Genomic DNA, 25,068 nt, shown 5'->3' with positions numbered 1-25,068 from the left:
AAAACCCACTTGTACCCCAAAATCTATTGAAATTTAAAAAAAAAGAGAGAGAGGGAAACTGTTCTTTCGCCTATTGAATGGCTGTGGCACGCTTGTCAAAAGCCAATTCACTGGCTGGGCATGGTGGCTCACACCTGTAATCCCAGCACTTTGAGAGGCCGAGGTGGGTGGATCACCTGAGGTCAGGAGTTCAAGATCAGACTGGCCAACAGGGTGAAAGCCCGTCTGTACTAACAATACAAAACTTAGCCAGGCGTGGTGGTGGGTGCCTGTAGTCCCAGCTACTCGAGGGGCTGAGGCAGGAGAATTGCTTGAATCCAGGAAGTGGAGGTTGCAGTGAGCCAAGAATTCGACACTGCACTCCAGCCTGGGTGACAGAGCAAGACTCCATCTTGAAAACAAACAAATGGACAAACAACAACAAAAAGCTAACTGACCACACTGGGTACAGTGGGTCACGCCTGTAATCCCAGCACTTTGGGAGGTCAAGGTGAGAGGAATGCTTGAGCCCAGGAGTTTCAGACCAGCCTCAGCAACATGGCGAGACTTCATCTCTACTAAAAACAAAAAACATTAGCCAGGTGTTGTGGCACGTGCCTATACTCCCAGCTACTAGCTATGTGGGAGGCTGAGGTGGGAGGATTGCTTGAGCCCAGGAGGTAGTGGTTACAATGAACTGTGATTGCGCCACTGCACTCCAGCCAGGGCAACAGAGCAAAATCCTGTCTCAAAATAAAAAATCAATTGACTATAGATGTATGGGTCATTTCCAGACTTTCAATTCTATTCCACTAATCTATATGCCTATCCTCATACCAGTATCACACCTTTTGAGTATTGTGGCTTTGTAGTAAATTCTGAAATCACCAAGTGTGAGTCTTCCAACTCTGCTCATTTTTCAAGATTGGCTCTTGGGTGCAATACCATGTGAATATTAGGTTTGAATTTTCCAGGTCTGCAAACAAGGACATTGGGATTTTCACAGGGATTATATCAAGTCCATAGATCACTTTGGGATAGTATTATCATCTTAACAATATTAAGTCTTCTAATTCATAAACACGTGTATTAGTCTGTTTTCGTGCTACTGATAAAGACATACCCAAGACTGGGGAGTTTACAAAAGAAAGCGGTTTAATGGTCTTACAGTTCCACGTGGCTAGGGAGGCCTCACAATCATGGTGGAAGGTGAAATGCATTTTCTACATGGCGGTGGCAAGAGAGAGAATGAGAGCCAAGTGAAAGAGGTTTCTCCTTATAAAACCATCAGATCTTGTCAGACTTATTCACTACCACAAGAACAGTACGGGAAAAACTGCCCCCATGATTCAATTATCTCCCACTGGGTCCCTTCCACAACCCGTGGGAATCATGGGAGTACAATTCAAGATGAGATTTGGGTGGGGACAAAGAGCCAAACCATATCAACATGTGACGTCGTCTTTCTGTTTATTTAGGTCTTCGTAATTGCTTTCAGCCACGTTTTGTAGTTTTCAGGGCACTAGTGTTACTCCTACTTGGTTAAATTTATTTATTTTTATTCTATTGGAAGTGAAATTGTTTTCTTAATTTTACTTTCTGATTGTTTATTGCTAGTTTATGGAAATGTGGCTGATGTTTGTGCGTTGATCTTCTTTTTTTTTTTTTTTTTGAGATGGAGTCTTGCTCTGTCGCCCAGGCTGGAGTGTAGTGGCATGCTCTTGGCTCACAGCAACCTCTACCTCCTGTGTTCAAGTGATTCTCCTGCCTCAGCCTCCCAAGTACCTGGAACTACAGGTGCCCCCACCACGCCCAGCTAATTTTTGTATTTTTTACTAGAGACGGGCTTTCACCATGTTGGCCAGGCTGGTCTAGAACTCATGACCTCAAGTGATCCACCCACCTCGGCCTCCCAAGGTGCTGGGATTACAGGCATGAGCAACCACGCCCAGCTGCAAACTACCTTTTCAATGACAGTCGTCTCCTAATTTGTTGGCCTCAGCATAGGTAGATAATAATAAAACCTACATTTTAAAACATCAAAGGGCAATGTTCAGCCAGGCACAGTGGCTCACGCCTGTAATTTCAGCACTTTGGGAAGCTGAGGTGGACAGATCACCTGAGGTGAGGAGTTCAAGACCAGCCTGGCCAAAATGGTGAAACCCTGTGTCTACTAAAAATACAAAAATTACCTGGGCATGGTGGCCGACACCTGTAGTCCCAGCTACTTGGGAGGCTGAGGCAGGAGAATTGCTTGAACCCAGGAGGCAGAGGCCACAGTGAGCCGAGATCGTGCCACTGCATTCTAGCTTGGGTGACAGAGAGAGAAGCGGTCTCCAAAAATAAATAAATAAAAATAGATGAGTCACTTCCAAGATGGCCAAATAGGAACAGCTCCAGTCTGTAGCTCCCAGCGAGATCAACACAGAAGACAGGTGATTTCTGCATTTCCAACTGAGGTACCTTGTTCATCTCATTGGGATGGGTTGGACAGTGGGTGCAGCCCACAGAGGTGAGCTGAAGCAGGGCAGGGTGTCGCCTTTCCCAGGAAGTGCAAGGGTTCAGGGGATTTCCCTTTCCTAGGCAAGGGAAGCCGTGACAGACTGCACCTGGAGGAACGGTACACTTCCATCCAAATACTGTGTTTTTCCCACAGTCTTAGCAACTGGCAGACCAGGAGATTCTCTCCCGTTCCTGGCTCGGCAGGTCCCACGCCCACAGAGCCTTGGTCACTGCTAGAGAAGCAGTCCAAGATCAACCTGTGATGCTGCAGCCTGGTCAGCAACTATCATCAGACTGAACAGGCAATCTACAGATTGGGAGAAAACTTTTGCAATCTGCCCATCTGACAAAGGGCTAGTATTCAGAATCTACAAAGAACTTAAAGAAATTTACAAGAAAAAAACAAACAACCCCATCAAAAATTGGGCAAAGGATATGAACAGACACTTCTCAAAAGAAGACATTTATGCAGCCAACAGACACATGAAAAAATACTCATCATCACTGGTCATCAGAGAAATGCAAATCAAAACCACAATGAGATACCATCTCACGCCAGTTCGAACGGTGATCATTAAAAAGTGAGGAAACGACAGATGCTGGAGAGGGTGTGGAGAAATAGGAATGCTTTTACACTGTTGGTGGGAGTGTAAATTAGTTCAACCATTCTGCTCAATAGCCACACACTGTGTGGCTATTCCTCAAGGATCTAGAACCAGAAATACCATTTGACCCGGCAATACCTTCACTGGGTATATACCCAAAGGATTATAAATCATGATACTATAAAGACACATGCACACATATGTTTATTGTGGCACTACTCACAATAGCAAAGACTTGGAGCCAACCCAAATGTCCATTAATGATAGACTGGATTAAGAGAATGTGGCACATATACACCACGGAATACTATGCAGCCATTAAAAAGGATGAGTTCATGTCCTTTGCAAGGACATGGATGCAGCTGGAAACCATCATTCTTAGCAAACTATCACAAGGTCAGAAAACCAACCACCACATGTTTCACTCATAGGTGGGAACTGAACAATGAAAACACATGGACACAGGGCAGGGAACTTCACACACTGGGGCCTGTTGGGGGTAGTGGGGGCGGGAGGGAGAGCATTAGGACAAATACCTAATGTAAATGTCGAGGTGATGGGTGCAGCAAACCAACATAGCACATGTATACCTATGTAACAAACCTGCACGTCGTGCACATGTGTCGTAGAACTTAAAGTATAATAAAAAAAGAAAAAAAATCCATTCATATATCAATAAAAAATAGATCAATCAATCAATAAAACATTAAAGTGCAAAGTGGACAAGAGGTGGTAAAAGCAGGCATCCTTGTGTTGTTCCTCGTCTTTGTGGGGAAATCTTTAAATTTGTAAGCCTTTCACTGTTGCATATGCTGTGAGTCTCTTCCTTTCTTTCTTTCTCCTTCCTTCCTTCTTTCCTTCCTTCCTTCCTTCTCTCTTTCTCTCTTCCTTCTTTTTCTTTCTTTCTATAAATAGAGACAGCGGGCCGGGCACGCTGGCTCAGCCTGTAATCCCAGCACTTTGGGAGGCCGAGGCAGGCGGATCACGAGGTCAGGAGATAGAGACCATCCTGGTTAACACAGTGAAATCCCATCTCTACTAAAATACAAAAAAAAAAAAATTAGCTGGGCGTGGTGGCGGGCGCCTGTAGTCCCAGATACTCGGGAGGCTGAGGCAGGAGAATGGCCTGAACCCAGGAGGCGGAGCTTGCAGTGAGAGGAGATCATGCCACCGCACTCCAGCCTGAGTGACAGAGCGAGACTCCGTCTCAAAAAATAAATATAAATAAATAAATAAATAAATAGAGCCAGCGTCTCACTGTGTTGGCCAGGCTGGTCTCAAACTTCTAGGCTCAAGCAATCTTACAAAAGTACTGGGGTTACAGGAGTGAGTCACCATGCCTGGCCTGGTGTAAGTTTTTTATATATGCCCTTTATCCTGTTGAAGAAGTTCTCTTCTGGTCTTTATTATTTCAGTATTCTTTGTTGTTGTTGTTGTTGTTGCTGTTTTGTTTTGTTTTTTTTTAAATCCTGAAAAGGTGTTGGGTTTTGTCAAAGGCCGTTTTCTACATTATCCCTTAATTCTATTAATGTTTTGAATAACATTTATTTATTTATTTATTTATTTATTTATTTATTTATTTATTTTGAGATGGAGTCTCACTCAGTCTCTCAGGCTGGAGTGCAGTGGCATGATCTCGGCTCACTGCAACCTCCATCTCCTGGGTTCAAGCAATTTTCCTACCTCAGCCTCCCTAACAGCTGGCATTACAGGCGTGTGTCACCACGCCCAGCTAATTTATTTTTATTTTTTGTATTTTTAGTAGAGATGGGGTTTCACCGTGTTGGCCAGGCTGATCTTGAACTCTTTACCTCAAATGGTCCCCCTGCCTCGGCCTGCCAAAAGTGCTGGGAATACAGGCGTGCACCACCGTGCCTGGCTGAGTTTTTTCTTTTTTGAGACAGGGTCTCACTTTGTCACCCAGGGTGGGGTGCAGTGGCACAAACATGGTTCACCGCAGCCTCAACCTCCCCAGCTCAAGCGATTCTCTCACCTCAGCATGCCAAGTAGCTGGGACTACAGCTGTGAGCCACCGCGCCATGCCCTGATTTTCTTATAATGAATCACCCTTACATTCTTGGGATAAGTCTCATCTGTTAACACATATGTATAATATGTTTCTATGCTGCTGGATTTGATTTGCTAGTATTTTCTTTAGGATTTCTGCATCTATATTTATAAAGGACATTGGTCTATAGTTTCCTTTTCCTGTAATGTCATTGTGTGGCTTTGGTATCAGGGTAATGCTGGCCTCATAGAGTGGGTCAGAAATGCTGCCTCCTCTTCTAGTTTTGGGAAGATTTTAATAAGAATTGGCCTTAATTATTCAAATACCTGGTAGAATTCACCAATGGAGCCATCGGGTCCTGAGCTTTTCCTTACAGAACTTTAAAAAATTGTTACCAATTCCATCTCTTTCCTTGTTATAGATCTATTCTGACTTCCTAGTTTTTCTTGGGTTAGTCTTGGTAATTTGTGTGTTTCTAGAAATTTGTACATTTCATCCAGGTGTATTCAATTAATTGACATGTCATTGTTTATAGCATTCTCTTATAATCTTTTATTTTTGTAAGGGTTGTAGTAATCTTTGGTTCCTGATTTTAGTGGTTTGGGTCATCTCCATTCTTCTTTTGGGGGGATCAGTATTTCCAAAAGTTTAGCAATTTTGCTGATTTGTAAAAGAACCAGTTTTTGGTTTTGATGACTCTATTGCTTTTATAGAATACTATATTTTATTTATCTTCACGGTAATTTTTATTGTTTTTTTGCTGCTGCTTGCTTTCGGCATAGTTTGATCTTTTTCTAATCCTATAAGGTGGAAGAATGTATTATTTATTTGAGATCTGTCTTTATTTTTTTGCTTGAGACAAGGTCTTGCTCTGTTGTCCAAGCTGGAGTGTAGTGGTGCAATCATGGCTCACTGTAGCCTCAAACTCCTGGGCTCAAGTGATCCTCCTGCCTCAGCCTCCCAAGTAGCTGAGATCACAGGCATGTGCCACAATGCCTGGCTAGATTTTTTATTTGTATTTTTCATACAGATAGGTCTCGCTATATTACTGAGGCTGGTCTCAAACTCCTGGCCTCAAGTGTTCATTTTTTTTTTTTTTTTTGAGATGGAGTTTCACTCTTGTTGCCTAGGCTGGAGTGCAATGGCACGATCTCAGCTCACCACAACCTTCACCTCACGGGTTCGAGTGATCCACCTGCCTCAGCCTCCTAAGTAGCAAGGACTACACGCATGTGCCACCATGCCCAGCTAATTTTGTCTTTTTAGTGGAGATGGGGTTTCTCCATGTTGGTCACGCTGGTCTTGAACTCCCAACCTCAGGTGATCCACCCGCCACAGCCTACCAAAATGCTAGAATTACAGGCGTGAGCCACCGCGCCCGCCCTCTTTCATTTTTAATGTAGGTGTTTACAGCTATAAATTTCCCTCTGAGCACTGTCTTTGCTGCATCTCATAAGTTTTGGTAAGTTGTACTGCTTTTTCATTCATCTCAAAATATTAAAAAATTTTTTTATGATGTCTTATTTTGCTCATTGTTTATGTTAATTTCTACATAATCGTATATTTGTGAATCTAAAAATTTTCTTTCTCTTGTTGATTTCTAGTTTTATTCCATTGTGGTTGAAGAAATTACTTTTTTTTTTTTTTTTTTTGCAGGGTCTCACTCTGTCGCCCAGGCTGGAGTGCAATGGTGTGATCTCAGCTCACTGCAACCTCCACCTCCCGGGTTCAAGCAATTCTCCTGCCTCAGTCTCCCAAGTAGCTGGGATTATAGACAGCCGCCACCACACCCAGCTACTTTTTGTATTTTTAGTAGAGATAGGGTTTCACCATGTTGGCCAGGCTGGTCTCAAACTCCTGACCTCAGGTGATCCGCCTGCCTCGGCCTCCCAAAGTGCTGGGATTACAGGCGTGAGCCACCGCACCCGGCCAAAAGTACTTTGTATGATTTCAACTTTTTTTTTTTTTTTGAGACAGGGTCTCTCTCTGTCGCTCAGTCTGGAGTACAGTGGCGTGATCGTGGCTCACTGCAACCTCCACCTCCTGGGTTCAAGCAATCCTCCTGCCTCAGCCTCCTGAGTAGCTGGAATTACAGGTGCCCACAACCATGCCCAGCAAATTATTGTACTTTTAGTAGAGATGGGGTTTCACTATGTTGGCCAGGGTGGTCTCGAACTCCCGACCTCAAGGGACCCACCTGCCTTGGCCTCCCAAAGTGTTGGGATTACAGGCATGAGCCACTGCGCCCAGCTGATAACTCAAAAAATTTCAAGAGGCAAAGACTTATTTTTTAACAGATGTGAGACTCAGTGTTTTAAACAAGACCCAATAAAGACAGTATGAGGCTAACTGAATCTGTCTCTCCTGCAAAGAAAAATTTTTTTACTATTTTTTAATATTACATGAAAATTTTGTTTAAAAAACTAAATTTTACCTTTGTATGTAAAATTGTTCCTTTAGTAGTTTTAATGACATATATTATAATGTTAACTCTTAGGCAGTCTCTGCCTCTCGGGTTCAAGCAATTCTATTGTCTCAGCCTCCTGAGTACCTCAGACTACAGGTGTGCACCACCATGCCCAGCTAATTTTTGTATTTTTTGTAGAGACAGGGTTTCGCCATGTTGGCCAGGCTGGTCTCAAACTGCTGACCTCAGGTGATCTGTCCGCCTTGGCCTCCCAAAATGCTGGGATTACAGGTGTGACCCACTGCACCCAGCCATTACTAATTTTTATTTTTAATGAAAAACTAAGGAGGTAGGCAATTTTAATTATGTACCAGGTACAGAGTCTAGGACAGTAATAATATATGTCAATAATATATGATGCTTTTTAGGATAGGCAGGGGACATGGTTAATTCTACACATCCCCAGGCCTTATCTACAATCTAAGGGCTTTAAAATAGACAAGTCCAACAATTATTTAAAATATTATAGAAGGGCCAGGCACGGTGGCTCATGCTTGTAGTTCTAGCACTTTGGGAGCAGAGGCTGGTGGATGCCTTGAGCCTAGGAGTTAAAGACCAGCCTGGCCAACATGGTAAAACCCGATCTCCACTAAAAATACAAAAATGAGCCAGACATGGCGGTACGTGCTTATAGTCTCAACTACTTGGAAGGCTGAGGTGGAAGGATCACCTGAGCCCAGGGAGGTTGAGGCTGCAGTGAGCATGCCACTGTACTCCAGCCTGGGCAACAGAGTGAGTCCCAGTCTAAGAAAAAAATTTATAAAAGTAGTTTAGGACCTGAAAGGTCTTAGTAAAGACAATACCAGACTTGTCTAATTTACACCAAATGTTCACATTCTGAAGATGTTTTTATTTTACTAATAATTGAAAAACTGTCTTTATTTACTAAAGATTATTAAAGTCATGTGAACTAAAAGATATTTAAAGTTTTTATTTTTTGATAAAATATTCAATTTAAGTGGTTAAGTCAACTGATTAGAGCTTTCGAAAATGTATTTCAGTAGCAAAATATTATGTATTCATGGCACATATAAACAGACATAACAGAAGTAGATCTTATAGACTTGTAAGACTTTCTGTCAATTTTAAAATTTTTATTAATTAATTAATTTATTAGAGACAAGGTCTCACTCTGTCACCCAGACTGGAATGCAATAGTATAATCATAGCTCACTGTAGCCTCAAATTCCTGGGCTTAACTGATCCTCTCGCTTCAGCCTCCTGAGTTGCTGGGACTACAGGCATGCACCACCATGCCCAGCTGATTTTAAAAATTTTTTATAGAGATGGTGTCTCACTTTGTTGCCCAGGCAGGACTCGAACTCCTGGCCTCAAGTGATCCTCATACCTCAGCCTCCCAAAGTGTTGGAATTACAGGCTTAAGCCACCACATCTGGCTGGTTTTAATTATTAAACAATAACAAAAAAATTCATTTTCTAAAAAAAAAAAGAGTACTGTGGCCTCTATACAAAAATAAAGAAAAACAATTTAGCATAGTGAAAACAAGATAGAGTCAATCATATTAAATTTGTATTTTTGAGACAGAGTCTCACTCTGTTGCCCAGGCTTGAGTGCAGTGGCTTGATCTCAGCTCACTGCAGCCTCTGCCCCCCTGGTTCAAGCAATTCTAGTGCCTCAGCCTCCAGAGTAGCAGGGACTACAGGCGTGCACGACCATGCTTGGCTTATTTTTCTATCTTTAGTAGAGACAAGGTTTCACCATGTTGGCCAGGTTGGTCTTGAACCCCTGACCTCAAGTGATCCGCCCGCCTCAGCCTCCCAAAGTGTTGAGATTACAGGCGTGAGCCACCGCGCCCAGCCAATTATGTTAAATTACCCTTATTACTATGATTTTTATAAAAGTGGTTTCAAGCATATAAAGAATGTTTGTTATTACTATTATGTATTATTTTCTTTATCATGATATTTCAGACAAAAGGAACTGCTTAGGACAACTTGAATATGTCTCATAGTTACAGCCTGCAAGCCTTTTTCTTTGCTGTGCCATGTGCCTAAGACACCATCCTTCGTTTGTGTGTGTCACAACCCTGCTAGTCTGTCCTCTAATCCCAACACCAATGTCCTGGGTGCCAATAAAGGCTTTCCTCACCTCCAAATTGAGACTTTATTGATCTCTCTTGGGGTGCTTATACTGGCTTTGGGATGAAATCTATTTTTTCTCCTCTCCCCTTGAAGAAGCACGTCTCTTTGCTTAAGGGAACGTAGAAGCCACAGCAGATCCTAGCCGATATCTGTTACCCTGAAGAAGAGGTCAGGGCCCAGGCACGGTGGCTCATGCCTGTAATCCCAGCATTTGGGGAGGTCGAGGTGGGCGGATCGCTTGAGCCCAGGAGTTCGAGCCCAGCTTGGGCAATATGGCAAGACACCGCCCCCCGACTCTACAAAAAATACAAAAATTAGCCAGGCGTGGTGGTGAGTGCCTGTAGTACCAGCTACTTGAAAGGCTGAGTTGGGAGAATCAGCTGAGCCCAGGAAGTTGAGGCTGCAGTGAGCCGTGATCGCACCACTGCACTCCAGCCTGTGCAACGTGGCAAAACCAGAGTGGGGCCTTGTCTCATTTTAAAAAGTAATAAGAGACCGAGCACGGGAACTCAGGCCTGTAATCCCAGCACTTTGGGAGGCTGAGGCGGCCAGATCACTTGAGGCCAGAGAGTTGGAGACCAGCCCGGCCAACATGGGAAAACCCTGTCTCTACTAAAAATACAGAAATTAGCTGGGTGTGGTGGCAGGCACCTGTAATTGCAGCTACTGGGAGGCTGAGGCAGGAGAATCGCTTGAATCTGGGAGGCGGAGGTTGCAACGAGCAGAGATCGAGTCACTGCACTCCAGCCTGGGCCGCAGAGCAAGACCCTGTCTCAAAAATAAATAAATAAATAAATAAATAAATAAATAAATAATTTAATAAATAAGAAGAAAGGGTCAGGGCCATTTTTAAAAGGCACTAGATAAGGCCTGGTTGCAATCAGGGAGTGCGGGCAACTGATTTCTTTGAAGCCTCCTCTTGTTCTGTTTCTGTGACATTGACAGGGACCAGCTCCCATGGTTCAGGAGCTGCTGAGGGTTAACATCCTGTCCCAGGAGGGATCTGACCACACCAATGGCTTTATCGTTGCCTAATTGGGGAGGCCCTGTGGGGGATGTTTCAAGGACTGAGAGTGCAGAGGAGCCTCCCACATGCAGTTACGCTGATGGAAACACAATGGGTGGATTGCCACAGGGGCCGGCAGGCTCGCTGGTAAACAGGATGCACAGGTGGAAACCTTCCCCGCTGACCAGATACTTTGTTTCCTTTCTGGGGAGGCACATAAAACAGTTACCATAACCGAAACCCTGCCCACTCTTCATTTGCAAACTGCAATGGTCTTAGACATCTTCCTTAGGTAAGCGCTTTGAGAGCTCCTGTTCATTTCAGGACTAAAATGAACAATAATAGCGACCGTCCTTCAGAGCCTGCTGGATGCCAGGCACCTCACCAGTGTCTCCCAGTGCTGGGTGCAGTGATTCACACCTGTAATCCCAGCACTTTGGGAGGCTGAGGTGGGTGGATCGCTTGAGCTCAGGAGATCAAGACCAGCCTGGGCAACATAGTGAGAACTCTGCCTCTAGAACAAAGAAAAAGGAAAAAGTAACTCCTGGTGAATTTCCAACTTAGAACAAGAGTGGGAGGTGTCCTATGCATGATCTTTAATGCTTTGCTCAAATATCACCTTCTCCGTGAGGCCTAACCTGACCACTCTGCTTAAAATTGCAACCCTCCTTCACCTCCACCCCGCATCGCAAGTTCTCGTCACTGCCTTTCTCACCTGCTACACACTCCATGATTTACTTATTAAGTATGTTTGTTAGGCCGTGTGCAGTGGCTCATGCCTATAATCCCAGCACTTTGGGAGGCTGAAGCAGGTGGATCACCTGAGGTCAGGAGTTCAAGACCACCCTGGCCAACGTGGCGAAACCCCATCTTTACAAAAATACAAAAAAGTTAGCCAGGTGTGGTGGTGCGTGCCTGTAGTCCCAGCTACTCGGGAGGTTGAGGCAGGGGAATTGCTTGAACCTGGGAGGGAAGGTTGTAGTGAGCTGAGATTGCACCATCGTACTCCAGCCTGGGCGGTAGAGCAAGACTCCGTTTCAAAAAAAAAAAAAAAAAAAAGTACTGCTAAGTCAAAAAGTATAAACAGTTTAATTTTTTTTTTTTGGAGACAAAGTCTTGCTCTGTTGCCCACGCTAGAGTGCAATGGCACGGTTTCGGCTCACTGCAACCTCTGCCTCCTGAGTTCAAGCGATTCTCCTGCCTCAGCCTCCCGAGTAGCTGGGATTACAGGCATATACCACCATGCCCAGCTAACTTTTTGTATTTTTAGTATAGATAGGGTTTCACCATATTGGCCAGGCTGGTCTCGAACTTCTGACCTCGTGATCTGCCCGCCTTGGCCTCCCAAAGTGCTGGGACTACAGGCAAGAACCACCGTGCCCTGCCTGAAGAGTCGAAATTTTTTTTTTTTTAAACAGTTTCACTCTGTCACCCAGGCTGGAATGCAATGGCACATTCTCAGCCCACTACAACCTCCGCCTCCCAGGTTGTAGCCATTCTCCTGCCTCAGCCTCCCAAGTAGCTGGGATTATAGGCACCCACCACCATGCCTGGCTACATTTTGTAGTTTTTTTTTTTTTTTTTTTTTGAGACGGAGTTTTGCTCTTGCTTCCCAGGCTGTAGTACAATGGCGCCATCTCTGCTCACCACAACCTCCGCTTCCCAGATTCAGGTAATCCTCCTGCCTCAGCCTCCCGAATAGCTGGGATTACAGGTATGTGCCACCACGCCCAGCTAATTTTGTATTTTTAGTGGAGACGGGGTTTCTCCATGTTGGTCAGGCTGGTCTCGAACAACCAACCTCAGGTGATCTGCCCGCCTTAGCCTCCCAAAGTGCTGGAATTACAGGTGTGAGCCACCACGCCTGGCTCTACTTTTTGTAGTTTTTAGTAGAGACAGAGTTTCACCATGTTGGTCAGGCTGGTCTCGAACTCCTGACCTTAGTTGATCTGCCCGCCTCAGCCTCCCAAAGTACTGGGATCACAGGCGTGAGCCACTGCGCCCGGCCCAAACAGCCTAAATTTTAATAAATACTGCCAAATAACACTTTCAAAAGAGTATCCATTCATACTCCCACCAATGGTACATAAAAAGGCTCAATAACAATTGGTAAAATTGGTTTGGTGGGGAATTCAACTCTACACTGCTGAGCTGCTGCTATTTGCAACCATAGTTGTTTTTTTTTGTTTTTTTTTTTTCTGAGACAGAGTCTCGCTTTGTCACCCAGACTGGAGTGCAATGGTGCTATCCAGGCTCACTGCAACCCTTGCCTCCCGGCTTTAAGTGATCCTCCTGCCTCAGCTTCCTGACTAGCTGGGATTACAGGAGTACGCCACCATGCCCAGCTAATTTTGTATTTTTAGTAGAGACGGGGTTTCACCATGTTGGCCAGGATGGTCTCCAATTCCCGACCTCAGGTGATCTGCCCGCCTTGGCTTCCCAAAGTGCTGGGATTACAGGCGTGAGCCACCGTGCTGGGCCCTGCAAACATAGAATCTTAGAGTTGAAAGGGACATAAAAATTCATCAAATTCTTGTCCAACTCCCCTCCCAAGGCAGCAATCCCCTGCAATACAGCCTTGTTTACAATGCTCTTGTCTGTGACTGGGGTCAAACTCCACATCTTTGATCTTAAGAATAAACCACCACTGACAGTGGGCTTATCACATCCAGTAAGTTTGTTATATCACTGGGCCAAAATCTACTTTCCTGGTGGGGCCCGGTGGCTCACGCCTGTGATCCCAGGACTTTGGGAGGCTGAGTAGGGCGGATCACCTAAGGTCAGGAGCCAGAGACCAGCCTGGCCAACATTGCGAAACCCCATCTCTACTATAAATACAAAAACTAGCTGGGTGTGGTAGTGCCTGCCTGTAGTCCCAGCTACTCGGGAGGCTGAGGCAGGAGAATCACTTGAACCCAGGAGGCGGAGGTTGCAGTGAGTGGCGATCACTGCACTGCACTCCAGTCTGGGTAACAGAGTGAGACACACGCACACGCGTGCGCGCGCGCACACACACACACACCCTACCTTTCCTGCAACACACCCCACCTATCCTAGCTCAGCTCTGGGAAGTAACACAAAAGAGCTAATCCTTTTCCACATGACAGCCCTTAAAATATGTGAAGACTGTATCACATTTCCCCAGAGCCTTCTTTTTGTGGGGTACAACTTCCCAGTTGTGACCAAACACGTCCCTTCCATAGGAAAGTGCTGACTGGAGTCTCTTCAGCTGAGTGGCCTAGCATAAGAGCTTTAGAGTCACTAGGCTTGGGTTCAAGTCCGTGTTCCCACCCCTTCCAGCCACCTGACCTGGGCTAAATCACTTCTCAGACTTTAGTTTCCTCCCTTGGATAAACTGCATAGCAATAGTACCCATGTCATAGGGTTGCTGGTTTGGCCACATTATGATTTTTTTTTTTTTTTTTCTTTTTGAGACAGAGTTTTGCTCTTATTGCCCAGGCTGGAGTACAGTGGCACAGTCTTGGTTCACTACAACCTCCGCCTCCTGGGTTCAACTGATTTTTCCTGCTTCAGCCTCCCGAGTAGCTGGGATTACAGGCACCCGCCACCATGCCCAGCTAATTTTTTGTATTTTTAGTAGAGTCGGGGTTTCACCATGTTGGCCAGGCTGGTCTCGAACTCCTGACCTCAGGTGGTCCACCCGTCTTGGTCTCCCAAAGTGCTGGGATTACAAGTGTGAGCGACTGCTGGCCTTTTTTTTTTTTTTTTGAGACAGAGTCTTACTTTGTCACCCAGGCTGAAGTACAGTGGCATGATCTTGGCTCACTGCAACCTCCGCTTCCCAGGTTCAAGTGATTCTCTTGCCTCAGCCTCCTGGTAGCTGGGACTACAGGCACCCGGCACCACATTCAGTCACATGGATTTTTTTGGTGGGTTAATTCCTCCATAAGAAAAAAGTGTTTTAAATCATATTTTATGACCATGTTAGTATAAGGATGAATATAACAAGGCCTGGTGCAGTGGCTCATGCCTGAAATCCCAGCACTTTGGGAGGCCAAGGTGGGTGAATTACTTCATCCCAAGAGTTCAAGAACAGCCTGGGCAACATGGCAAGACCCTTTCTCTACAAAAAATAAAAAAAAAAAAAATTAGCCGGAAGTGGTGGCATGTACCTGTGGTCCCAGCTCCTCGGGAGGCTGAGGTGGGAAGACTGCCTGAGCCCAGGGGGTCAAGGCTGCAGTGAGCCATGATTGTGCCACTGCACTCCAGCCTGGGCACCAGAGCTCCTGCTCAAAAATACCAAAAACTAAAAACTAAAGATAATATATATATGTAATAAAGGCAGGGTTATGTTTATTTTTTCTTCTGATTTTAAAAGAAGTAAAACATTTTCATGGGGCCCTAAAAGTATTGTGGGCCTTAGGCATCATGCCTTCTGTAAGTTCATAGGCCCTGGCTGCTGGAAGGAGTAAAAAAGAGAAAACATGCCAAATATGTAAAGTGCTTAGCGCAGCACTGGGCCTGGCTCTTTGTAACTTAATAAATGGTGATCAAAAATTAAAAAGGGCAATGCAGGCCGGGTGCAGTGGCTCACGCTTGTAATCCCAGCACTTTGGGAGGCCAGGCGTGCGGATCACAAGGTCAGGAGTTTGAGACCAGCCTGGCCAACATGGTGAAACCCTGTCTGTACTAAAAAACACAAAATTAACCAGGCATGGTGGCACACACCTGTAATCCCAGCTACTCGGGAGGCTGAGGCAGGAGAATTGCTTGAACCTGGGAGGTGGAGGTTGCGGTGAGCCGAGATCACACCACTGCGTTCCAGCCTGGGCAACAAGAGTGAAACTCCGTCTCAAAAAAAAAAAAAAAAAAAAAGTTGGGGGTGTAGTGCAGAGAACAGAGTGTAACCCTGGAGAACTCTGCAGAGCTTTCCTTTTTTTTTTTTTGAGACGGAGTCTCGCTCTGTCGCCTAGGCTAGCACAATCTCGACTCACTGAAACCTCCGCCTCCCGGGTTCAAGTGATTCTCCTGCCTCAGCCTCCTGAGTAGCTGGCATTACAGGTGCATGCCACCATGCCCGGCTAATTTTTTGTATTTTTAGTAGAGACATGGTTTCACCATATTGGCCAGGCTGGTCTTGAACTCCTGACCTCAGTTGATCTGCCCACCTTGACCTCCCAAAGTGGTAGGATTACAGGCATGGGCCGCCACACCTGGCCTGCAGAACTTTCTTTATTGGCATGCACTGGGACTTGCAGACTCAGCTCCAGCTGAATGTAAGGAACACAGTTCCTGGGTCCATGTTTTCTCACTGTGTTCACAGAGTCTTGCAAGAGATTCTGCAAAAAGACACGCAGTCTATGGCATTTATCTTGAGACGAGAGAAAGTATACATGTAAGGACATGTGCGTGAAGAATTCTGGAAGGATAAAGAAGATATTAATTTATAGCCATTACCTATTGAGAAGGAGGGATTGGGAATATTGTGAATAGGTCCAGAAGTGGGAGAGAGACTTTCCACTGCATGCCTACTTATAGTTTTGATGTATAAACAATGATAATAGAGTGCTGATTCAAAAATGTTAATAATTTCTTTTCTTTTTTTCTTTTTTTTTGTGATGGAGTCTGACTCTATCACCCAGGCTGGAGTGCAGTGGCGCAATCTCAGCTCACTTCAACATCTGCCTCCCGGGTTCAAGCGGTTCTCCTGCCTCCACCTCCTGAGTAGCTGGAATAACACTTGTGCACCACCACACCCAGCTAATTTTTGTATTTTTAGTAGAGACAGGGTTTCGCCATGTTGGCCAGGCTGGTCTCGAACTCCTGACCTTCGGTGATCTGCCAGCCTCGGCCTCCCAAAGTGCTGGGATTACAGGCTTGAGCCACTGCACCTGGCTCAAAAATCTTAGTAATTTTTTTGACTGTCCTAAATTGTTTATTAGGTATGAGTTTTACGAACTTTACTTATATTAGTGGTAACAGCGGAGATTGAGAGTATTGCGCCTTCTCCAAGCTGCCCGGCAAGAACCACCAATAGTGTGGTGGAACTTACGGCCCTTTCCAAGGCCATGGCTCTTTTGGCCTGCACATGCCAGGCCACACATCTCCTTGTGCTTGTGGACTGGTTTGGTGATCCACTGGGTGTCAGGATTTCTTCCGATAGCTTTATGGAATGGATCAATGAGGATAACCTCAAAAAATTTGTGTGTGGAATCTTCACCCATCCAGTAAGAATTCAGGACTCTTAGAGCCCCACAGTGGCGTCCAACTCACTCCTCTGCAATCAACTGTAGGCTTCAGTTAATACCATGATGGACAGGCTTGCCGTAAGTTGCACCCTTAGGAACTGAGCATTTTCGGCCGTCACGGAGAATACGAATCCCGTATATAACATAACCTTGCTTGATCTTGTAGCCCAGTTGGTGCACTTTATCGGGCCGGGTGGGGCGGGGAGCCCTGTGGAGAGCAGAGAGCTGGCGGTACTGCCAGCAGCGGACCCTCAGAAGAAAGCTCATGACATCAGACTGCTTCTTCCTCCACAGCTCGTGGATGTACTTGTATGCACCCATCTTGGCTTACCTGATTGCTGCCGCCAGACAGAAGGGCCAAAAATCTTAATAATTTTTATTTTGAAAAATATATGCATGTGGTTAGAGAAAACTTCAAAGAGTTCAAAAGGGTGAAAAGCAACTCTCCCTCTTGTACCCAGGGAGGACCTGGTAAGATATAACATCTCATACAGGACTTACAGAACCTCTATAAAAACTATTAAAAAATTTTGTTGAGAGACAGTAAAGAAGACCTAAATAAATGGAGAGATATACCTGTTCGTTGATTGGAAGAGCCTAGATTTGAAGGCGCCAACTCTTGTATTGATTAATAGATCAAATGTAATCCCAATGAAAAGCTCAGCTTTTTTTTTTTTTTTTTTTTTTTTTGTAGAACTTGACAATCTGATTCCAAAACTGATAGGGGAATAAAAGGAAGTCAAAGTACCCAAGACACTCTTGGGAGGAAAAAACAAAACCAAAAATGAACTGTGGGCTGGGCGCAGTGGCTCATGCCTGTAATCCCAACACTTTGGGAGGCCGAGGCAGGTGGATCATCTGAGATCAGGAGTTTGAGACCAGCCTGGCCAACATGGTGAAACCCCGTCTCTAATAAAAATACGAAAATTAGCTGGGCATGGTGGTGGGTGCCTGTAGTCCCAGCTACTTGGGAGACTGAGGGAAGAGAATCGCTTGAACCCAGGAGGCAATGGTTGCAGTGAGTCGAGATTGTGCCACTGCACTCCAGCCTGGCAACAGAGCGAGACTCCATCTCAAAGGAAAAAAAAAAGCTAGACATGAAGCTAGGGAGAGGAAGACAAACCAGAACCCACATTCCTTTTTGACACTGTTGTTTACTTTTCCATTATAGCCATTCTAGCACAATTAGAGTAATATCTTATTGTGGTCTGTTGAAATACTTTAAAGGAAGTTACACAGATCATGATAGATTACTTTAAATGCCATGCTATATATCTCTAAAAATACACGTTTATGTATTAGAAGACTCAATATTGTTAAGATGGCAATACTACTCCAAAGTTATCTATAGACTTGATGTAATCTCTATGAAAATCCCAATGTCCTTGTTTGCAGACCTGGAAAATTCAGACCTAAAATTCACATGGTATTGCACCCAACAGCCAATCTTGAAAAATGAGCATAGTTGGAAGACTCACACTTGGTGACTTCAGAATTTACTACAAAGCAACAATAATCAAAAAGTTTGGTATTGTTAGGAAGATAGGCATATAGATTAGTGAAACAGAATTGAGAGTCTGGAAATAACCCATACATCTATGGTCAATTGTTTCGTTTTGTTTTGTTTTTTTTGACAGAGTCTCACTCTGTCACCCAGGCTGGAGTGCAAAATTGTCACACCTGTAAGTTCTGAAATTTTTTCTCTTATTATTTCATCTACAATTTTTTTTCCTGTGTTTTGTCAGTCTTATTTTTCTGAAATGCTTATTATTTAGATGTGGGATCTTTTTGTGTGACCTTCTAATGTTCTCCATTTTCTCTGATCTCTGCAAGATTTCAGCAATTTTTTCTTCCCTTTTCTTTTTTTACTTCTTGCTTTCTTAATTTCTGAGAACTCCTTTTTGTTCCCTGAATGTTTCTTTTAAAAGATATACTGGTTGGGTGCAGTGGCTTACACCCGTAATACCAGCACTTTGGGAAGCCAATAGGAGGATTGTTTGAAGCCAGGAATTTCAGAGAAGAATTCTGCAATCTCCTCATTGAAGGTTGTGGTAGTCATACCTGACCCTGTGAATAATTCTAACCAAGACTGGGCATGGTAGCTTATGCCTGTAACCCCAGCACTTTGGGATGCTGAGGCAGGTGGATCACCTGAAGTCAGGAGTTTGAGACCAGCCTGGCCAACATGGCGAAACCCCATTTCTACTAAAAATACGAAAATTAGCTGGGCATGGCAGTGCATGCCTGTAATCCCAGCTACTTGGGAGGCTGAGGGAGGAGAATCGCTTGAACCCGGAGCCGAGATCATGCCATTGCACTCCAGTCTGGGCAACAAAAGCAAAATTCCATTTCAAAAATAAAATAAAATAAAAATAAAAATAAAAAAATTCTAACCAATGAGGTATGATTGAAAATGACACACATCTTTGCCAATCATACTTCATTGGTTAGAATTATTATTACTATTGGAGACAGAGTCTCACTCTGTTGCCCAGGCTGGAGTGCAGTGTTATGATCTCGGCTCACTGCAGCCTCTGCCTCCCTGGATCAAGTGATTCTTCTGTCTCAGCCTCCCAAGCAGCTGAGATTACAGGCATGCACCATCATGCCCAGTTAATTTTTTGTACTTTTAGTAGAAATGGGGCTTCACTATGTTGGCCAGGCTTGTCTTGGACTCCTCATCTCAGTTATCCACCTGCCTTGGCCTCCCAAAGTGCTGGGATTACAGGTGTGAGCCCACATGCCCGGCCTGGTTAGAATTATTCAGAGAATAACTGAACAATTATTCTGTGAACAACTTGTAAACGAACAACCTGAAAATTAAACTAAGGAAAGAAAATTAAGACAATCCACTTGCAATAGCACCAAAAACAATAAAAATACTTGGTAATAAATTTAACAAAAGATGTTCAAAATTTGTACACTGAAAGCCATGAAACATTGCTGAAAGACATTAAGGAAGACCTAAACAAATAGAAAAACGTCCCATGTTCATGGATTAGAAGACTCAATATTGTTAAGATGTCAATACTACCCAAAGCAATAAACAGATTTAGTGCAATTTCAATGGTCTTTTCTGCAGAAATGGAAAGGCTGATTCTCAAATTGATATGGAATTGTAAAAGACTCCAAATAGCCACAACATTCTTGAAAAAGAAGAACAAAGTTGGAGGACTCATATTTCTTGATTTTAAAGCTTACTACAAAGCTACAATAATCAAAACAGTGTGGTGTTATCTTAAGAACAGACATATAAACCAATGAAATAGAATTGAGAGTCCCCAAATAAACCTATACAATTATGGTCAATTGATTTTTGAGAGGTGTGCTAAGACAATTCAATGGGAGAAAGAATAGCCTTTTTAAAAAATTGTCCTAGGACCACTGGATAAACATGTACAAAAGGATGAAGTTGGACCCTAACCTTGCAATTACCTTAAAAATTATTATAAATATAAGAACTAAAACTATAAAACTCTTAGAAGAAAACACAAGGATGAATTTTCATGATCTTGGACTTGGCAATGAATTCTTAGATATGACACCAAAAGTACAAGCCAAAAAAGAAAAATAGACAAATTAGACTTCATCAAATTAAAAACTTTTGTGCATTGAAGGATATTATTAAGAAAGTAAAAAGACAATGTACAGAATGGGAGAAAATATGTGCACACCATGTATCTGATAAAAGTCTATGTTTTAATGTAATTAAAACATGAACAAAGTTAATTTGTGCGGCGGCAATAAAAAAGGGAAACAAATATGAACAAAGGACTTGAATAGACATTCCTAGAAGATATGTAAATCACCAACAGGCACGTAAAAAGATGTTCAACATCATTAGTCTTTAGAGAAACACAGACAAAAACCACAGTGAGGTCTCAATTCACACACACTAGGACAGCTACAATTTTTTTTTTTAAGTGTGTGTGTTGGGGGTGCAGCTGGGAACAGTGACTCATGCCAGCACTCTGGGATGCCAAGGCAGGAGGATCACTTAAGTCCGGGAGTTTGAGACCAGCCTGGGTGACATAGCAAGACTGCCATCTCTCCAAAAAATTAAAAAATTAGCTGGGAGTGGTGGCATACCCCTGTGGTTCTAGCTACTTGGGAAACTGAGTCGGGAGGATTGAACCCAGGAGTTTGAGGTTGTAGTGAGCTATGATCATGCCACTGCATTCTAGCCAGAGCAATAGGGTGAGATCCTATCTCTAAATTACATAAATAAATAAATAAGTAAATATGCAGAAAATAAACGCTGGCAGGAATGTGGAGATATTGGAACACTCATGCATTGCTGGTGGAAATGCAAAATGGTTCAGCTGCTGAGAAAAACTGTTTAATGATGCGTCAAAAAGTTAAACACAGAATTACCATATATCTCAGCAATTCTACTCCTAGAATATTCACAAAATAAATGAAAACATGCACTCACGTAGATGCACATACTATACACGTCGACAGAGGCACTATTCACCGCGCCGGGCCCAAAACATGTATTTTCTTAGGAACACCAGATAGCACTTCAGTGCTATGCTTGGGGGCCATTTCAAACAGCAAAATAAATAATAAATACCATAGAAATGTGAAACCTATGGCACACAAATGCTGCAAAAAGGGCATTTGTGGCCTGGCGCAGTGGCTCACGCCTGTAATCTCAGCACATTGGGAGGCCGAGGTGGGTGGATCACCTGAGGTCAAGAGTTCAAGACCAGCCTGACCAATATGGTGAAACCCCGTCGCTACAAAAAATACAAAAAGTAGCTGGGCGTGGTGGTGGGCACGTGTAATCCCAGCCACTCGGGAGGCTGAGACGGGAGGATTGCTCAAACCCAGGAGGCAGAGGCTGCAGTGAGCTGAGATCGAGCCACTGCACTCCAACCTGGAAGACAGAGTGAGACTCCATCTCAAAAAAAGAAAAAAAAAAAAAGGACATTTACAATAGGACAGCTGAAACAAGAAGTCAGGGTGTGGCCTCATTCAACCTCAGATAGGAACATGTGTGTTGAGCAACTCAAATTTTCTTCTTTTTTATTTGAGACGCAGCCTTGCTTTGTCACCCAGGCCCAGGCTGTCCCAGGCCCAGGCAGTGACGTGATCTCGGCTCACTGCAATCTCTGCCTCCTGGGTTCAAGTGATTCTCCTGCTTCGGCCTCCTGAGTAGCTGGGATTACAGGTGCCCAACACTATGCCCAACTAATTTTTGTATTTTTAGTAGAGACTGGGTTTTGCCATTTTGGCCAGGCTGGTCTCGAACTTCTGATCTCAAGTGATCCGCCAGCCTCAGCCTCCCAAAGTGTTGGGGTTACAGGTGTGAGCCACCGCACCCAGCCCTTTTTTATTTTTATTTTCATTCATTTTGAGACAGGGTTTTGCTCTGTCACCCAGACTGGAGTGCAGTGACGCCATTGTGGTTCACTGCAGCGTCAACTTCCCGGGCTCAAGTGATCCTCCCAGCTTCCAAAGTAGCTGGGACCAAAGGTGCGCACCATCACAGCCGGCTAATTTTTTTGTCTATTTTTGGTAGAGACGGGGTTTTGCCATGTTGCTCAGGCTGGTCTCCAACTGCTGAGCTCAAGTAATCCACCCACCTCAGCCTCTCAAAGTGCTGGCATTCCAGGTGTGAGCCATCACGACCAGCCAGGGATCTCACCATTCTTAAGGGCCTCTCATTGAATTCTCCTGTTGATAGTTGCATTGATTTCTCATTCCTTCTTCTTCTCTGTCTCTTGCTACATCCGGACTCTCTCTGATTCATTTTCTCAAAGACATTCATCTAGAATGTCTAATTTTTGTGGTTGGGATCAATACAGTTCACTTGCTTTATGGGGTGGGAGGAGTGTAACTTTTCTTTAAACTGAATTCTAAGCAGTTTTCACTTTTAACTCACTACAGTCTCCATGCTATATTCTGAATGTTTATATCCCCAAAATTCATATGTTGAAATCCTAACCCCCAAGGTGATGGTATTAGGAGGTGAGCCTTTGAGAGATGATTAGGTCTTGACAGTGGAGTTCTCATGACTGGGATTAGTGCCCTTATAAAAGGGACCCCAGGCTGGATGTGGTGGCTCACGCTTGTAATGGTTCAGCTACCAAGGCCCCCGAAGTGATGAGATCGCTTGAGCCCAGCGGTTTGAGACCAGCCTGGGCAACATAGTGAGACGCCATCTCCATTTAAAATTAAAATAAAAAAAAATAAAAAGGACCCCAGAGAGATCCCCTGCCACTTATCATAGGAAGGCACAGTGAAAAGACAGCTATCTAGAAGAGCAGGTCCTCTCCAGACACTTGAATCTACCAGCACTTTGATCTTGGACTTCGGTACCATGTTACAACAGCCATACATTGTGCTACTGATATTCCATATATAATTGACATTTTCAGGGTTTTTTTTTATTTGTTTTTTGTTTTTTTGGTTTTTTTTGAGACAAAGGCTCACTCTGTCGCCCAGGCTGGAGTGCAGTGGCACGATCTTGGCTCACTGCAACCTCCGCCTCCCGGGTTCAAGTGATTATCCTGCCTCGGCCTGTTGAGTAGCTGGGACTACAGGCATGCAGCACCACGCGCAGCTAATTTTTGTATTTTTAGTAGAGATGGGGTTTTGCCATTTTGGCCAGGCTGGTCTCGAACGCCTGACCTCAAGTGATCTGCCCACCTTGGCCTCCCAAAGTGTTGGGATTACAGGAGTGAGCCACCACTGCACCTGGTCTCTTTTCTATTTGTTTTGTTTTTTGTTTTTTGTTTAAATAAAGACAGGGGTCTCCTTATGTTGCCCAGGCTGGTCTGGAACTCCTGACCTCAAGTGATCTGCCTCCCTCACCCTCCCAATGTGCTGGGATTACAGGCATGAGGCACTGAAACTGGCAGAATTTGAAGGTGAGGATTTGGGCTGGGCAGGGAAAGTCCACGCAGAGCAGAGCTATGAGGAAGACTGAAGCCCAAGCCCAAGGTCTCCCATGACAGTAGGCCTTTTTTGGTAAAAGATCTGAAAGTCTGAATTTGGGGATCCTGTAAATAAAACGTTCATGGGTAGGGCTGAATCCAGGATGCAAATGAAGCCATCATGAGTCTGTTTTTCTCCCTTTCTTGACTTCTGCTTGCCCTTTGTTGGCCCCAGCCTCAGGCTTCATGTAGCAGGGACACGATGGATGTCATTCAGGTACCTGGGTCCCCTCAGACTTCCAGTGAGAGGAGTCAGAAGCAAGACTCTCCTTCCCCATATTCTTTTTTTTTTTTTTTTAAAGACGAAGTCTCACTCTGTTGCCCCAGGCTGGAGTGCATTGACACCATCTGGGCTTGCTGCAACCTCTGCCTCCTGGGTTCAAGCGATTCTCATGCCTCAGCCTCCCGAGTAGCTGGGATTACAGGCATGCGCTAGCACATCCTGCTAATTTTTGTATTTTTAATAGAGACGGGGTTTCATCATGTTGGCCAGGCTGGTCTGGAGCTCCTGACCTCAGGTGACCTGCTCGCCTTGGCCTCCCAAAGTGCTGGGATTACAGGCGTGAGCCACCGCACCTGGCTTCTTTCCCCAGATTCTTAGCCCAAATTACATTGTGACTCTTGGGCTGTGACTAGGTCACATGCTCTCTTTGAACCAATCACTGTGTCCAGATGAATGCAATGCACTCATTGTCTAAGGCTGGGAACACATTTTGGGCACAGGGAATGGCCTTTCAAAACTGTACATCAAATCATGTCCCTTTCCAGTCTGACGTCCTCTCCAGCAATGATTCTCAACCAGGTCGAGTTTGCCCTCCCAGGGGACATTTGGCAATGTAGGGAGGCATTTTTGGTTGTCACAACGTCAGGGTGTGTGTGCAGGTACATTCCTGGCATTTGGTGGGTAGGGGCCAGGAATGAGGCTAAAACATCCTGCAATGGGTCAGGTATGTTGGCTCAAACCTGTAATTCCGGAGCTTTGGGAAGCCGCAGCAGGAGGATTGCTTGAGCCCAGGAGTTTGACACCAGCCTGGGCAAAATGACAAAACACCATATCTACAAAGAAAAATACAAAAATTAGCTAGGCATGGTGGCACGTGCCTGTGGTCCCAGCTACTAGGAAGGTTGAGGCAAGAAGATCCCTTGATCCCAGGAGTATGAGGCTGTCGTGAGCTCTGATCATGCCATGCCACTCCAGCCTGGGTGACAGAGGGAAACCCTGTCTCAAAGAAACAAACAAACAAA

The 25,068-nt window shown here is 44.5% G+C and overlaps 2 protein-coding genes across 2 annotated transcripts in view; both read right to left on the bottom strand.

The window, feature by feature from the left end:
• The window catches only part of LOC749124 (polycystin-1-like), a 97,124-nt gene that overhangs the window by 22,105 nt on the left and 49,951 nt on the right, over positions 1–25,068 (bottom strand).
• LOC129137397 (large ribosomal subunit protein eL15-like) lies at positions 16,544–17,200 on the bottom strand. Its single transcript, XM_063796792.1, is given in 1 exon segment — positions 16,544–17,200. A coding segment is annotated over 1 exon segment (600 nt). The 3' UTR covers positions 16,544–16,600.

The sequence above is a fragment of the Pan troglodytes genome, chromosome 18 (assembly GCF_028858775.2).
Source record: "Pan troglodytes isolate AG18354 chromosome 18, NHGRI_mPanTro3-v2.0_pri, whole genome shotgun sequence".
NCBI lineage: Eukaryota > Metazoa > Chordata > Mammalia > Primates > Hominidae > Pan > Pan troglodytes.
The sequence above is the reverse complement of the archived record's forward strand: the minus strand, read 5'-3'. Positions and strand labels throughout refer to the sequence as shown.